This window comes from Mus caroli, unplaced genomic scaffold (genome assembly GCF_978045245.1).
Source record: "Mus caroli unplaced genomic scaffold, Mus_caroli_1 scaffold_7, whole genome shotgun sequence".
Lineage (NCBI taxonomy): Eukaryota > Metazoa > Chordata > Mammalia > Rodentia > Muridae > Mus > Mus caroli.
The window spans coordinates 60,568,220-60,582,875 of record NW_028227262.1 but is presented as its reverse complement, the minus strand read 5'-3'; the positions used below and the strand labels follow the sequence as shown (position 1 = coordinate 60,582,875).

At 46.6% G+C, this 14,656-nt stretch overlaps 1 protein-coding gene and 1 long non-coding RNA gene across 3 annotated transcripts in view; one reads left to right on the top strand and one right to left on the bottom strand.

Moving 5' to 3' along the window:
- Window positions 1-437: 437 nt before the first annotated feature.
- On the bottom strand, window positions 438-13,286 carry LOC147003922 (uncharacterized). Its single transcript, XR_015047597.1, has 3 exons — window positions 12,831-13,286; window positions 4,215-4,802; window positions 438-1,305 (listed from the first exon to the last, which is right to left on the bottom strand). It is a non-coding gene; the product is annotated as an uncharacterized LOC147003922 (long non-coding RNA).
- The window catches only part of Mgll (monoglyceride lipase), a 105,081-nt gene continuing 101,148 nt past the window's right edge, over window positions 10,724-14,656 (top strand). The window contains exons 1-2 of one of the 2 annotated variants that reach the window (XM_085840355.1): window positions 10,724-10,878; window positions 11,990-12,134. In XM_085840355.1, coding sequence (XP_085696481.1) covers window positions 12,010-12,134 — 125 coding nt within the window. In that variant the 5' untranslated portion in view covers window positions 10,724-10,878; window positions 11,990-12,009. Of the gene's footprint in view, window positions 10,879-10,982; window positions 11,486-11,989; window positions 12,135-14,656 lie in introns of those variants that run through there. The other variant, XM_085840354.1, reaches the window with a different exon arrangement.

Here is a 14,656-nt window from a genome sequence, read left to right as displayed (position 1 = left end):
TCTATTTTTTTCATCTTTTAGCCTTTGTTTAAATTAATTTACTCTCCCCTCATATCACAGTTCCCCTTCCCTCCTCTCCTCCACTCTCTCCTCCCACCCACCTTCCCTCTCTCCCCACAGTCACTTCAGAAAAGGGCAGGTCTACCAGAGCTATCAGACCAACTTTAATCTCCCTTAATTCAGCCCACACTTTAAGTTCATTATATTTGTCTTAAGCACAAACAATTGCTGTAAAGTAAAGATAATGCTGCCAATAAAACCAATGGAAGTAAAGCCACATAGGACCTCCAGTAGCATGGGGCTGCCCTTTTCATAAAATTAAGTTATTTACTTACTTTAGATCCTGAACAAAACTTCTCCCTCATCTCCCAGTCCCTCCCTCTCACCTCACCCCCTATCCCTGCCCACCCATTCACCTCAGAAAAGGGGAGGCCTCCCCTGGATATCAACCAGCCTTGGCATTATCAAGTTGTAATAAGACTAGATGATTCTTCTCTTGAGGCATGACTTCCTCTCCATTTTTCTATTGAGGCTACACAGGACAGTCCAGTTAGGGGAAGGAATCTAAAGGCAGGCAATGGAGTCAGAGACAGCCTCTGTGTTGGCTTTAGCTGTCTGGCTGCCTTTTCAAATCCAGCTCAGGCACACCTTAGCTGAGGAAAGCTTTGCCTTTGCCTATGAGGATGGAGGATGGAGGTGGCCTGCATGGGAACTGTCTCAGGGGAAGCTATGTTCTTCAGTTCCCTGGCTCCTACAGTCAACACCCTCTTCCCCAAGAGCCTCATGCCTATGTACAGGAAAGAGGGTCCCTGGGAAGGAAATAACCAAATGCTGGCCCTGCTCCCACTCCTTATAGGCCTTGGGTGAGCCATCGATTGTCATGGTGGCATCTACCCAAGGACTGCTGTGATCTGGGTAATTGGTCAAATCGCTTGCTGCTTTAATACCAGTTGATGCTATTTTTGCAGGGACCACACTGAAAGGATTTAAATTTGTATGCCTGTTTTTTCCCATCATGGCCTTTTAAGGACAAAGGACAATAAAGTGCCTTTGACCTCCATACTGTAATGAGGGCTCCAGGTTTGTGACTTCCTGTAAGAAGCATTCCACCCTCTGCAGGAAGAAACGAGACTGGGCCAATGTCCAGAAGCACTCGACAGAAGAATGGACGTTTCCGAGGACCTCCCATCTGCACATCCAGGACCTGGCAAATCCTTGACTGTGGGTGGTGGCCGCTTGAGTCTCCGCAGGCGCAGGCTGGAAGAAGTTAGGAAGAAGAGCAGTGTGGAGAAACTGAGCCAGGGGCTAAAGCAAAATGGTTTGGGGGAAAAGAAGTATAAATTCTCTGATAAGGCACATGATTTCTCTGTTTCATTAACATGAAGTGCATGTATAACCTCAGTAGTTGTAGCCTTGGGTACAGCCTCTTAAAGAACTGTTAAAAGTCAACTTAAAAATCTACTTTCTTTTTGTAGCTATTATCTATGGTATATAATTGTGCATATTATGTTTTATACACATATCATATGTATATATGCATATATATTATATACACATATACACATGTATATATATGGTAAACCCATATGTAAATATATTTATATATTATTTATATGTGTGTGTTTCCATGTATCTTCCTAATCTTCCTCTATCCAAATTTTCAATGACCTGATTTTTTTTTTTTTTTTTACTTAGAATTGTTGGATCCTACCCCCATATCCCCACAGTTGTTATGAAGACGGGGTAACTCAAATGTGTTGTTGGCACATGGAATGTAGAATCTGCCACATGTATGCTTCTGTTGCATAAAAAGTCAGCCCCAAATTTGCTGGCTTAAAGTACCATGACTTATTCAGCTGTGGCTCTGTGGGTCAGCAGGTTGGGCTGGGTTCTGCTGCGTAGCTATTGAGCCCTAACTAGAGTCTCTCGTGCATAGATGGCAGGTCACAGGTCAGAGCTGCCCCTGAGGATTGACTGTTGTCTGCTGGAGAGCCTTGGCTCCCTCCATGGTCTTTTCTCCAAGTACTGAGATCATTGCTCTAGCGAGTCTGGGCTGCTTCATGGAAGGGGGAGGGATGGGGATGTGGGTGTCGAGGGTAGTGGGGGCATCTAAGTCCTCTGGACACCAGGATTCAGATCTGGGACTGAAGTAAGTAATTTCCTCAGCCACAGTGTTTTTATTTTTGACACTTTTCTCCCCTGTGTATGTGTGGTGCAGGGTGTGGAACCAAGGCTTTGCTTATGGTAAGTAAATCCTTTACCACTGATCTATATCTCCAGCCAACAGTTTAACTGGTACAGAAAGATATAAAAGTTATAGATATTGCTAAGTGTGGTGGCATGTCTATAATCAGGATGCTGAATCAGGAGATGTAAGCCAGCCTGGGCTACAGACCATCTCAAAAAAACAGAACAAAACAAAACAGAAATAATCAAATTTGTAGGGTAGAATGTAATGTTTCGATCCACACACGTGTTGTGTAGAGTTTAAAGCATGTTAAACACAGCTATAGCTGCAAACCTTTATCAATTCTTTATTATGAAGAGTGCAGGATATTTCCAGTGTTTTTAAGACATGCACCACACACATTGCTTGGAGTCACCCCACTCACTGTACTTCTTGTTGCTTTCTGATTCTAACAGCACCAGCTGGACAGCCTCTCCCTGCCTCTCTACTGTGCCTACGAGCCTAATGGAGTTCTTTTCACCTCACCTACCCTGCAATAGGCACTGTGCTTAGTACTCAGCCTGAGTGCTCCATTTCTTTCCACAAAACAGACCTTGTATAGGGACAGGAAGTGAGCCATGCTCTTGATTGTGATCACAGAGTCCCAGGCCAGCAGAGCTAGGATCTTAGTCCTAGTGGCCAGGCTCTAGGGTCCAGTGGCTTCATTCTTCCCTGTGCTGCCTCTTCTTTGCAGAAGCCTGGAAAGGACTGTCTGTCTACACTTGCTTTCCAATCACTTTGTAAGTCAATGCAAATTGATGTCTCTCCTTACTCACCTGTGAAGTGGGTTTTCTCCAACTTCGCAGTGATGCTGGCCCTAGTATATAACTCTCAATGCTTTTTGTTTTGCTTCTGGGGAGTTTCAGGCTCTTTCTGGGAGCATGCAATGACTTTAGAATGTGAATCCTGCTCCTGTGACTCCTGTATCTATCACTTCTATATCACTCTTTCCCATTTTTTTTTCTCTTTCTCACAGGAAGTACCCCAGGACACATTCCCTGTGTAAAGCCTGCTCATGACATCACTGCTCACAAATGGCAACTCCTGAACCTTCACCTCCACTCTGACCTACTGTATATCTCGTCTGGCCTTCCGGGTTGGCTTCCCCCAGAGAAACCAACAATGTTTTTCAGAAGCCCACATTGAACTTGACCCCTGCTTCCCAAGCCTCCTCCCTTCCTCCATGTAAGTGACTCAGGAAAGCACCACCCACTCAAACAACCTGGAAATCCGAGTTGGATATTTTCAGTGGAACCTGGCTGAGGGGTGGGAAGTAAGGAGAGGTGCTAATGGCTTACAATGAGTGATGTGCTCTGTTTGGCATTTGTCTTTTAAAGGAAGGACCATGGAGGGAACCAAGGCTCTCCAGCAGACAACAATTAATCCCCAGAGACACCTCTGACCTGTGACCTGCTGTCAATGCAAGAGAGAGTCTAGCTAGGACTCAATAACTAGCATTACTGGGTGAGATGTCGTGGTTGTTAGATGTTGGTTAGCAATGCAAATATTGTCAATGTGCTCACGGGCCAAGTCCCCTGCTGACAGGAGCAGTGTCTGCACTGCCCAGCCACACCTCTGCTGCCATCCCTTAGTCAAGGGTGATGCCCTCTCAGCTCCAGGGACTGTTTCTGGGCTGACTTCAGTCTCAGAGCTCCAATTCCAGATGCGCAAGCCTGCTGCCGCTCAAGCACCCCCTGTCCCAGCAGAAAGAGCCACATCCTCTCACTGTCCTAGAGCAGAAAGTACCCTGTCCCATCAACATCTTATACCTCACATTCCTAGCACAGGTCATCTAGGTTTGCAATGTGTAATCAACATTGTCTAAAATTCAGATTAAAGACTTCATATGCCAAGGCTCTTTTTCTCGTGTCAAGTTTGACACTTGCAGTTTAGTGGAACTAAGCCACAGGTACCACAGTCATAGTCTTGGCTAGGGGTTTCCCCTGCCTCAGGTGAGAAAGCAGGTCATTGAGGTGAAGAAACTTACCAGGAAGTGACCCAGCTAGCCAGCACTGCTAGTTTCTGAGGCCCAAATTACTCAGCTTCATTTCCCCTGACTTCACATACAAAGTCTTATATCCCCTCTGTCGTTTTTTTCTCTAAGCACAACTTGTATTCCTGGTCTCCACTTTTCTTCCACCACAAGAGACTTATAATGGAGGTTTACACCAGTCGAGATCCTGAAGACTGTGAGAAGTCTAGTCACGTTCACTGAAGTTTCTATGGTAGAACCTGAAGACTGTGAGAAGTCTAGTCACGTTCACTGAAGTTTCTGTGGTAGAAGTGCTTGTGTTCTGGGTGCCTTCTAGTGTGTTCTTTCCCCTTCTTCACTGGGATTTCCAGTGTGACCAATGTCTTCAAGCCTCAGGGCATTGCAGGCCACATAAAAGCTCTTGAGTGGGTAGAAAGATGACACTTTTCCTCAAATTGTCCCCTTGCCAGGTCCTGGTAGTTACAGAAGAGCCTGCCACTGGCAATTTCTTTTTGGAGTTGGTTGCGTCTAGAGATGTCCTGTTCTGGAGGTTTCTGTGTGCACAACAGAGGCAAGGACTGCTAGTGACTTCCCTGCTGTGCTCTGTGAAGGAGAAGAGAATAAGGCCAGGTGTGGTGGCGCACACCTTTAATCCCAGCACTCAGAAGGCAGAGGCAGAAGGATCTCTGAGTTTGAGGCCAGTCTGGTCTACAAAGTGAGTATAGGACAGCCAGGGTTACACAGAGAAACCCTGTGTAACAAAACCAAAAACAAAACCAACCAAGGTGAAGAGAATATGCTTGTCTCCTCTTCCTGTTAAATGTGAACACTATGGGCTATGTCTGCAAAGCAAACATAAAATGATCCAAGCTGATAGAGGAAAATGGCGAAGGAGGGTCTGGAACCCTAGGACAGGTGCTAAGTTGACTCAGCTTAGGGTTTGTTTTCTAAATCCCTTGGTGTTCAGGAATTCAGTAACCCAGAAATGCCAAAGCCATAGAGAAGAGAACAAAGGCTGGACAACAGTCATGGGGCTAAGGAAAGGAAAGCCAAGAGACCTGGAGAAGGGAAGAGAGGGCAGGGCTTAAAGGATCTAAAAAAATAATGTTGGTTCTGAGTTCAAGGCCAGCCTGGCCTACAGAGTGAGTTCCAGGACAACTATGTCTCTACTACTACTACTACTACTACTACTACTACTACTACTACTACTAACAATACTACTACTACTACTACTACTACTACTACTACTACTACTACTACTACTAAAATACTACTACTACTACTACTAATAATAATAATAATAATAATAATAATAATAATAATAATGTTGGTCATGTGAAAATGTTCTGAACTTGTCAAGAGACATAAACCTTGACTTCTTCAGATTAGAGAAGCTGAACAAGCATAAAATAAACCTAAAGAATCCACACCAAGACGGTGAAACTTCTGAAAACCAGACACAGAGAGCCATCTTGAAAGTACTAAGAGGGAAACGGCATTATCTGTGAGAATGGGAGAGGGCATCACTGGACACTATCATGGCCAGAAGTGGTAACAAAGCATTTTAAAAATACACAGGGGGATGGGAAGAACTGTTATTCCACAGAGCCTATCTGCAGTGAGAATACCAGAATGAAAGGGGTCCCTGACGTCTTCTGCTGTGTGAGAAGAAAACAATCCACGAGAATTTCTGCACCTCACCAATCCTTTGCTGTTGATTCCCTACACCAAAAATAAACAAATAAATAAAATTAAAATCAATAGATCCAAATGCAACTACATGTTATATACAAGAAACTTGGTTTAAATATAATGATGGCACAAGTAGAAAACCCCAGGTCAGCTGACAAGCTATCAAATAAGTTAACAAGACCCAAGCTAACAAGTAGGTTAGGCAAGGTTACAGATTACAGGTCCAAGAAACAAAAACCAATTTTATCAGCATAGACTAGAAATGAATCTAAGTGCCCTGAAAGAGATAACACAAGACATTTATAATTACTTAAATAAAAGTATAAATCTAAAATATTTATGTTAAGACTTGTATGCTGTTAAAACTGCTGCCCGGTGTTGAAAGAAAGAACTAGATAGATGTACCATTTTTGTAGTTTGTAAAACTTAACCTTGAAAATGTCAACGCTAAGCAAATTGACATCCATGTTTAATGTATTTCCTGTCAAAATCTCAGCAAGCCTTTTTAATTGGTATAGGTAACACTGATCAAAAAAATTATAGCAACAGGTGAAAGAACTAGAATAGTGGAACCAATCTTGTGAAATAAAAATGTAAAGAATATCAGTATATAGAATTTATAGATAACTTCAACAATCTGGGACCATGGTATTGACAGAGGCACAGAAGACCGATGGGATAGAATGGGGAGACAGAAACAGAAACACACAGAAAGATCAACAGAATTTTGAGAAAAAATGGAAGCAATTAATGGGGAAAAAAAACCAAAACTTTTTCCCAGCTAAGGGAGCATGAGCAAATGATGTATGTGGACTCCCCTTCCCGCCCTCCAAAAAAAGAACTCTCATCTAAATCTCAGACCTTAATCAAAATTAACTGTAAATGAGTTAAACATAAAATATACATCAATATAACTTTTAGCCGTCAACACAAGAGGATAGTCTCAAATGCAGGACTAAGCAAGCGCTTCTCTGACTCAACACCAAATACGTGATCCATTAAAGCAAACACAACATTTGTTTTTGACCCCAATTAAAGCTTTTGCTTTGCAAATGACCCTCTGAAGAGGCTGAAGACACAGACTATAAACCACGAGAAAACTTGCCAATCACATGTCTGACACAAGACTCGTATCTGTAACACATCCAGAACTCTCCGAACTCAACTGTGTAAGAACACACACTAAGAAGATGGTCAAAAGGCACAATGAGGCATTTCACTGGGATATAGAGAAGACAGGCATGCAGAAAGGCATTCAACAGCATAAGCTATCGGGTAATGCAGATAAATCCACAAGACCCACAATAGAAGGGCTAAAAATAAAGATCAGGGAGGGGAGGGTGGAGAGATGGCTCAGCAGTTAAGAGGATACCCTTGCAGAAGACCCCAGTTTGACTTCACTGCCACGTGGCAATTCACAACCATCCATATATAACCACAGTTCCAGGAGATCCAATGCCCCTTTCTGACCTACCTGGGTTCAAGTAGTGCATACCTGTGGTACATGTTACATAAACATTACATATACCCAGGCACACACATATAAATGTACAATAAAAATATATTAAGCATTATTTTTATGGCATTGACAATGGAAATGTAAACAGATACAGCTGCTTTGGAAAACATTTGACAGCTGTTTAGAAAACTAAGCAAGCAATTTCCTTTTCCTTTCTTGTTCATTGGGGACAAGGTCTGGCTCTGCAAACAAGGCTGATCTTGAACCGAAGGTAATCCTGTTTTAACAGCCCTGTATGCTGGATTCGCTGTGCCTTGCCAGTGTTCATCGTGGCTTTATTCAGAATTAGCTGTAAACTAGAAACCACACACATGAATTGTCCTTCACTGGGTGAACTGTTCAGTACTGTGGTGCATCTAAGCTTAGAACACGGGTAATCCAGATTGTGTTCAATGAGAAAAGTACTAAAGGTTACAAGCAGTATCTATCTCATGATCCCATTTGCAAAAGAACCTGAGATGACAAAACTTTAGAAAGAGAAAACAAAGCCAAGACTGCCAGAGGCTGTAGGGAAAGAGGAAAAGAACGGGAAGGAGATGTGCCTCTGAAGAGAGCTATGAGAAGTCTCAGTGGATGGAAATACCTTTTTCTTGATTGTATAAATCCAATGTTATTATGGGTATGGCGGCACGGATCTTTGATCCCAGCACTTAGGAAGCAGACAGGTAAATATCTATGAGTTCCAAGCCATACAGTGCTAGAGAGTAGGACCCTGTCTCAAAAAAATAGAATAAAATAAAAAGTAAATTTAATATCATTATGCTATTGCTCTGTGGTTCTGAAAGAAGAAGTTGCCATGACAGGCAACTAGCTTAGTTTCTCCCTTCCTTTTCCGGGGTCCTACTGTGATGGGTAAGGAAATCTCCATTTTGTGCTAGGCACCCATTCTAAATTCCTAAAAGATAAGCTTCAACAACTCTGACTCCTTGTCCCCCCTCCTCACAACTGGAAAACTGCTATGAGAGAATTCACTTCTTACTCTGGCTTTTGTAAACCCATGTATCGCTGTGTGCCAGGGCATGGGACAGCTCCTTTATGGTTGTCTACAGAGGGAGACAGACAGATCCTCACAGCTGCAAGGAGTGAAAGCAGTTTCTCCCTCGGCTACACACGGCACACAAATGAGACATTTACAGTGCTCACCTTTACAAACCCTTCCTCTACCACTCCTGTGTGGCATGGCCTCAATTTGGCTTTTAGGCTGTCGACCTGCTAGCAGTAACTAATAAATTCATTTAATTATAATTTGGTTTAAACCTATGGTCTTTCCCCGGTGGATTTGAATGCCACTGTTGCTGAGGATGGCAGAGAGCTCATGGCCTCTAGGGATGGCTTATCTCATTCCCTGAAGAGCCAGACTACAGGAACACCACATCACACAAGGCTCTACTCTCTTAACTCTCTCTGATCAAGCGGGAGCAACTCTACATTCAGGAGACTCTGCTGACGGCTCAAGGGACCATTCTTCCCAAAACTTTCAAACCATTGAAAGTCACAAAACACCAGTGCTAGGAACATTCAACCCCATGGCTTCAGGACCCCACTACCCTTGCTCTCAGTAAACCACAGCTGAAGCGAGTAATGATGCTGTTAAGGCCCAGTCCAGCTTTGAGAACAGGCTCCCAGTCCTTCGCCTGAGCTTGCTGACCCTAATCCTGACCTGCCAGGAAATACAAAATCAACTCCAAGAAGTCATTTAGCCACTCCTTCTGTGCCCAAGCCCTGGAGACCTGCCTAAGGCAGAGGGTGAGCTAGGTCCTTCTGCATGGCCTGTAACCAATCTGTCTTTCAGAGACCCCTTTTACCATTCAAGTCAAGTTAGATTGCAGCCTCACCTTAGGTGGACACTACCACTGTGCTGCCCTGACAATGATACTATTCAACACTGCTATTTTGCAAAGTGGTTGGCCAAGAAGAAAGCCCTGGAAAGCCTGTGGAGATGGGTGTGGATCGGGGTCATCCTCCTTCTGCAGCTGTCACTCACAGGTGGCAGGCATAGGACACAGTGAACAGGCTGTAAATTTAGTGCTGGATTCCAGACTCCACAGCCACATAGGCAGCTGTGCTAGTGGGACCTAGATCCTGGGGCACCTAGGGGAAATGGTTTCACACAGTGCGTGTGTGTGTGTGTGTGTGTGTGTGTGTGTGCTTGCAGTATGTCTGCTTCCTCCTCAGAGCTCTAAGAGCTTGTGTGTGAATGTCACGCATCTTTAGCTCTCTGGGTGTATATGGTGTGTTGTTTTTCTCTGTTGTGAACAAAAACATGGGGAAAGGAGCTACTTCTGCTGCTGAGACGGAAAACTAAAAGGAAGCTGTGTCTACAGAGATTAGCTGGCTGATTCAAGTCTCAGTTCTCTGGAGAGGTTGGACTGTTCCAGGTCCAGAGGCAAATTACTTTATTTTGGGCTAAGTTCGGGCCCTCAGGAACAGCCATTTCTTTCTTGCCCCTCTTTGTTAGAACTAACTTCTTGAGGCAATAGATGAACACTGTTTAACTATTGATTTAACAGGATAATTAGCTTCTACAAATCCAAAAGTTAGCAATGCTATCAGATAGCATTTTGAGCCTATAGGAACACTTTTCCATTTCACCGTTACCTGCCTCGCTGGTGTACCCACCAATGTATTTTAAACTTGCCTTGATATATGGCTTTATCTGTTCTGTAAAACTATTTTTAAAACAAAACAAAAACAAAACCAAAACAAACAAACAAAAAATAACTTCCCGAAACTGCTTTCACATGGGAACATGGAATTAGGGGTAACTTAAATCTGTGTTTCCAGCTCATGGTCACTCAAAATGGCTCCAGAATAATCTTTTCCCCAGTAAGATGAGAGCTGTGGTTTCTGTGCTGACACTGTGTGCGTAGTGTGTTGTTTTTAATCTGTGTGCATGGTGTCTAGGGTGCGTGCGTCCATGCTGTGTGTTTGTATTCATGTAGTAACTGTGACATCCACTTGTACCTCTGAGTATAGCTTGTATCTGGGGAAGGGTCCTGAGGATGTGTCCTTGTGGGTGTACCTACACCTGTGCTATCTGAATGTGGGTCTCGCACGTGTGCAACTGTAAACATGTGCATGCAGTTCTAGTGAGCATGTTTCTGCTCCGGGGACCTGAGTGAGGGTCTGTGTTCTCCACTGTGCGCATGGGCTGGAAGGGCCCCCTAATTCGGTTCAGTGCCCCGTGAAGGTCCCCCCACGAGGCCAGGAAAAGCGCGAGGCAGGTCGGCGGGCGGTGCCCCGCTCCTCCCCGGGGGCCGGGCACACGTGGGGCCCCGGCACCGCCTCCCCGCGCGTCCCCACCCAGCGGGCCGCCCCCGCCGCTGAGCGGCTGGGGATAAAGTGGCGGCGCAGACGCCGCGCCCTATCGCTGCGCAGCCGGCCGCGCGCAGTAGTCTGGCTCTAGCCCGCCGCAGACCCGGACCCGCGTGGTGCTCGGGGAACGTGACAGCGGCGCTCGTGGCCCGGGTAACTGCCTCCCGCCCCTGCCTCAGGATAGGAGCCGCCGCCAGGGGTCCCCTGCGCGCGTGTGCGTGCGCACGAGTGTGCGCGCGTGTCAGCGTGTGCGCGTGAACGCGCCCCTCGCGCCCTCGCACCAACCCCCAAACAGACTTGTGCCCGTCAACTGCATCTTCCCAGACCGGTGTGGGAACAACGGCCAGGTCCACGTCCTGTGTGGCGTGCCGATGACAGCCGCGAGGCTTCCTTCCCCAAGCGGTCGCGGGCGGGCAAGAGGCAAAGTTTGTCGGAGAATCGGGGTGACTTTGCTCGGGGACCCGCATCTGCGCGAATGCGCGGTGCCGCGGAGCGCGTCTCGCAGCAGCTCCGGGCTGGGGACCGGCTGTCCCTCGCTCCCGGAACCCCTTCAGGGGTGTGTTCTGGAAAAGTGGCGACATGAGCTAGAGCTGGAGCAGCAGGAGGGAGCAACTCGCACCCCTGCAGCCCAGGCGGGGAGGGCGCGGACCCCGTGGTGCTGCCCTGCGGCCGCGATGAGGGAACAGCCCTCGTTTGCCTGGCGCTGATACTCGAGGCTGTGGCGGTAGTGGAATGCAAAAGCCAAGACTAATGGAAACAGGTTTGTCATGGCATCTTTGGCATTCAGAAGGGAAAAATCGCTTGGGGCGCGTCACCTACTTATTATGCCCCCTGAAACCCGCTCAGCGGAGATTTTAGGAGAGATGGGTCCTTGCAGCTGGGGCTTTGTACCCACGGAACTGACTGTAATTTCCGCTTGATTACAGCTAAAATAGTCTTTAAGATGAAGTTTCCTGAGATGATTTAAAATAAACACAGATGGGAGGGGGGCTATACTGAGGCACTTTAAAAAAATAAAGTGAGCATTTTCTTAAGGACAAACAGGACTTTTCAATCTTGAAGGGGTTTGCAAGAGATGTATGTAATTTTAAAATATATATATCAAATTGGGATTTGGTAGGGTTTTGTTTTGTTTTTTGTTTTTGTTTTTTTAACTGCCTAGAAAAGAAGCCACAACCAGTCCTGACTCTAAAAAGGCTTTCTTTCCTCCCATATGGACATAAGTGTATTTCTGACTTTAGAATATGTCCACCTTTCTTCCAAGGGCCTAAAGACCCCTGCAGGATGCCTGAGGCAAGTTTACCCAGGCGAACTCCACAGAATGTTCCCTACCAGGACCTGCCTCACCTGGTCAATGCAGACGGACAGTACCTCTTTTGTAGATACTGGAAGCCCAGTGGCACACCCAAGTAAGTCCTCTCCTCTGCGTCCTCCTTCATCGCACCTGCTCCTCCTCCTCCATCATCATGGGGGCCACCCTTTCCGTGACCTGCCTCTCATGTCACTGACACCCCTGGCACAGTGGTGTTAGCAAAGTTGTGAGCTATACTTTATGCTTTTCTTTAAAAAGACGGCTCAAGAGTCCTCTTTTCACTACAACTAGGATAGGAGTCCACTGTCTGGCAGTTTTCAAAGATTCAGATGACTTTTTTTTTTTTTTTTTTTTGGTACCAGAATTGATTCCCTGTTGCAAGCATTCATTTAAAAGCAAACCCAACAGTTAAAAAAAAAAAAAAAAAGCCAGCGAATGCATAAGAAAACTAAAATTATATGTGCTCGTATCTGTCTTTTTAACCTCTGCTGTCTGCTCCTGCTTAGTTCTGAGCTTCAGAGATGACACCCAGCTAGCTGGGAGGAGAGGGGCCTGGGGTTTCCTTCTGGTTTCTCGCCAGCTCAGTGACTTTCCCATCCAGGATCTGCCTTGCTGCTGGAGACAGACTGGGGCTGTGCCCAGCCACGCAGCTGCTCCCCACCACCCTGTTCCTCTTGGGTGAAGCAGGAAAAGCCCGGCTTGTTTGTGATAATCAGGGAAGAGAGTTATCTGTAGCAACCTTGGCCTGGTGACTAGTCACTGTTTCCTGTTCCTTGTTTTGGGGGAAGCTTACCTGCTCCATGGGCCTCTTGTCTCCCAAGGGGTCCTGGTAGGTATGAACTGTGCTCCCACCGTGGCTCTGGGGTTACCCAGGTGAGTAGCTCTCTCAACAAGGTGGGTGCAATCTGGAGGGATTCCTATTAACAATGCAGAAGGAGTGACTTTAATGCCCTAGCTTCTGTGCAGCTACACCAAGTTGTGTGTTTTCAAAGTGGGCAGTGGTGCATAGGCTGGTTGGTAAGTGTTCCTGCCAGCTCTTGGAGGAGAGTGTGCCCGGGTGTGCAAGTGTGCAGGTGTGTGGTGCGTGGAGCATTGCTGTCCTCATTAATCATTAATTCTCCCAGAGTTAACTGCTACCAGCTCTGAGCGCTCTTTATACTTTCTAACAAGTTGTTGTATAGTGAGCGGTTCAGTCACTCCAGGAGGGGACTAGGGACTGAAAGTCCACTGTTCATGTCCAGCCTCAGCCTTTGCAGGCTTTGTTGGTGGAGTAGTGACAGTGCCCCAGTTCACAGTAAAACACAGAGGGCCTGCAGTCTTCAGTGGGGGAAGGGAGGTGGTGGACTGGGCCAGGAATGGCCAAGTTGGCTGCCCTTGCCTAGGCTGTGGGTGGTTTTCACAATCTTCTCCCCACAGAAGTTGCCATGCAGGCAGCTCCCAGCTCACTTGCCTTTGCTCTAGTTAGAGACAGCAAGCCAACGTCTTGGCTTCAGCTGAACTGGCTTTCGGATGTCAGCATCTGCCTTGTGATGGATGCGATGGATGTAGGAGCAGGGCTGGAGAGTTGACCGCTACTAGGAGCAAGGATTTGGGGGCAGGGAAGTGCATTCAGGAAAAAAAAAAGTAGGCTCAGGGCAGGAGGCATGGAGGAGAGAAAGCAGTAGAACCACTAGCATTTGTGGCTTGGCCACTTCCTATACTGTGTGCTGTAAGAGAGGATAGACAGGTCCGGGGGTCCTGCCATGCTTGCACAAATAACTCAAGTAGCTGTCCACCTGGCCCGCCACCACCTCCTGGAGCAAATTCAGTTGGTAAACTCACTTTGGAGCTGGGGACAGCCTGCCTCTGATAGTGTCGCTCTTGGAAACATTTCACAACCATCTCTGACCAGCTGGGACAGCACTGTCCCAGAATGCTCCACTAGAGACAGATTTATCCTTGTAGTTGATGGACCTTGGAGAGGTCGTCATGGTCCTGGAGAAAGTATCATAACCACTCAGAGTGGTGGGAGGACAATGTGGTTTAGGGCAGAGGACTGTGCCAGCTGGTAGCCAGGCATCTCCAGATCCTAATCACAGGAGCAGCTGCTTGGCAAACTTCTGCCTTTCATGGTCCAAGTGACCCCAAAATGCTATGGCTCACATAGAACCACCCGCTTGCTGTAAGGAAGAGAGAGTACCTCAAATCATGTTGGGCCTAGCCCACCCCGACCCCAAAGCTTTTTTCCCTTTCCTCGTTGTAATCTGGGCTGCCCCTTGCATAGCATGCCTCCTCCCTGTAAAGGGTAGAAGAGGGGAAAGAAGAAAAGAGAAGAGAAGAAAAGAAAAGAACAAGGAGGCTGAAGCTCCATGCCTGTCCCACTGGCCACAGGAATAGCCTGTGCACCTGTTTCTTTGCTACACTGAGCCTCAGCCGCCTGCCCTTGGAGTCCAGGGGCCCGTCTCCCGCAGGGCCTGTGTCTGCCCTTGTGACTTGGCATTTGTTAGCTTGCTTTTCTAGTCTGCTTGTTGTCCTCCTATCCCCTGGGATATCCTCCCATCCCCAGAACACCTGCTGGGACATTCTGTCTGAGAGGCCTCACTGTCTGGAAGGCTGGATCTGCAGGTGCCCAGGCAACAA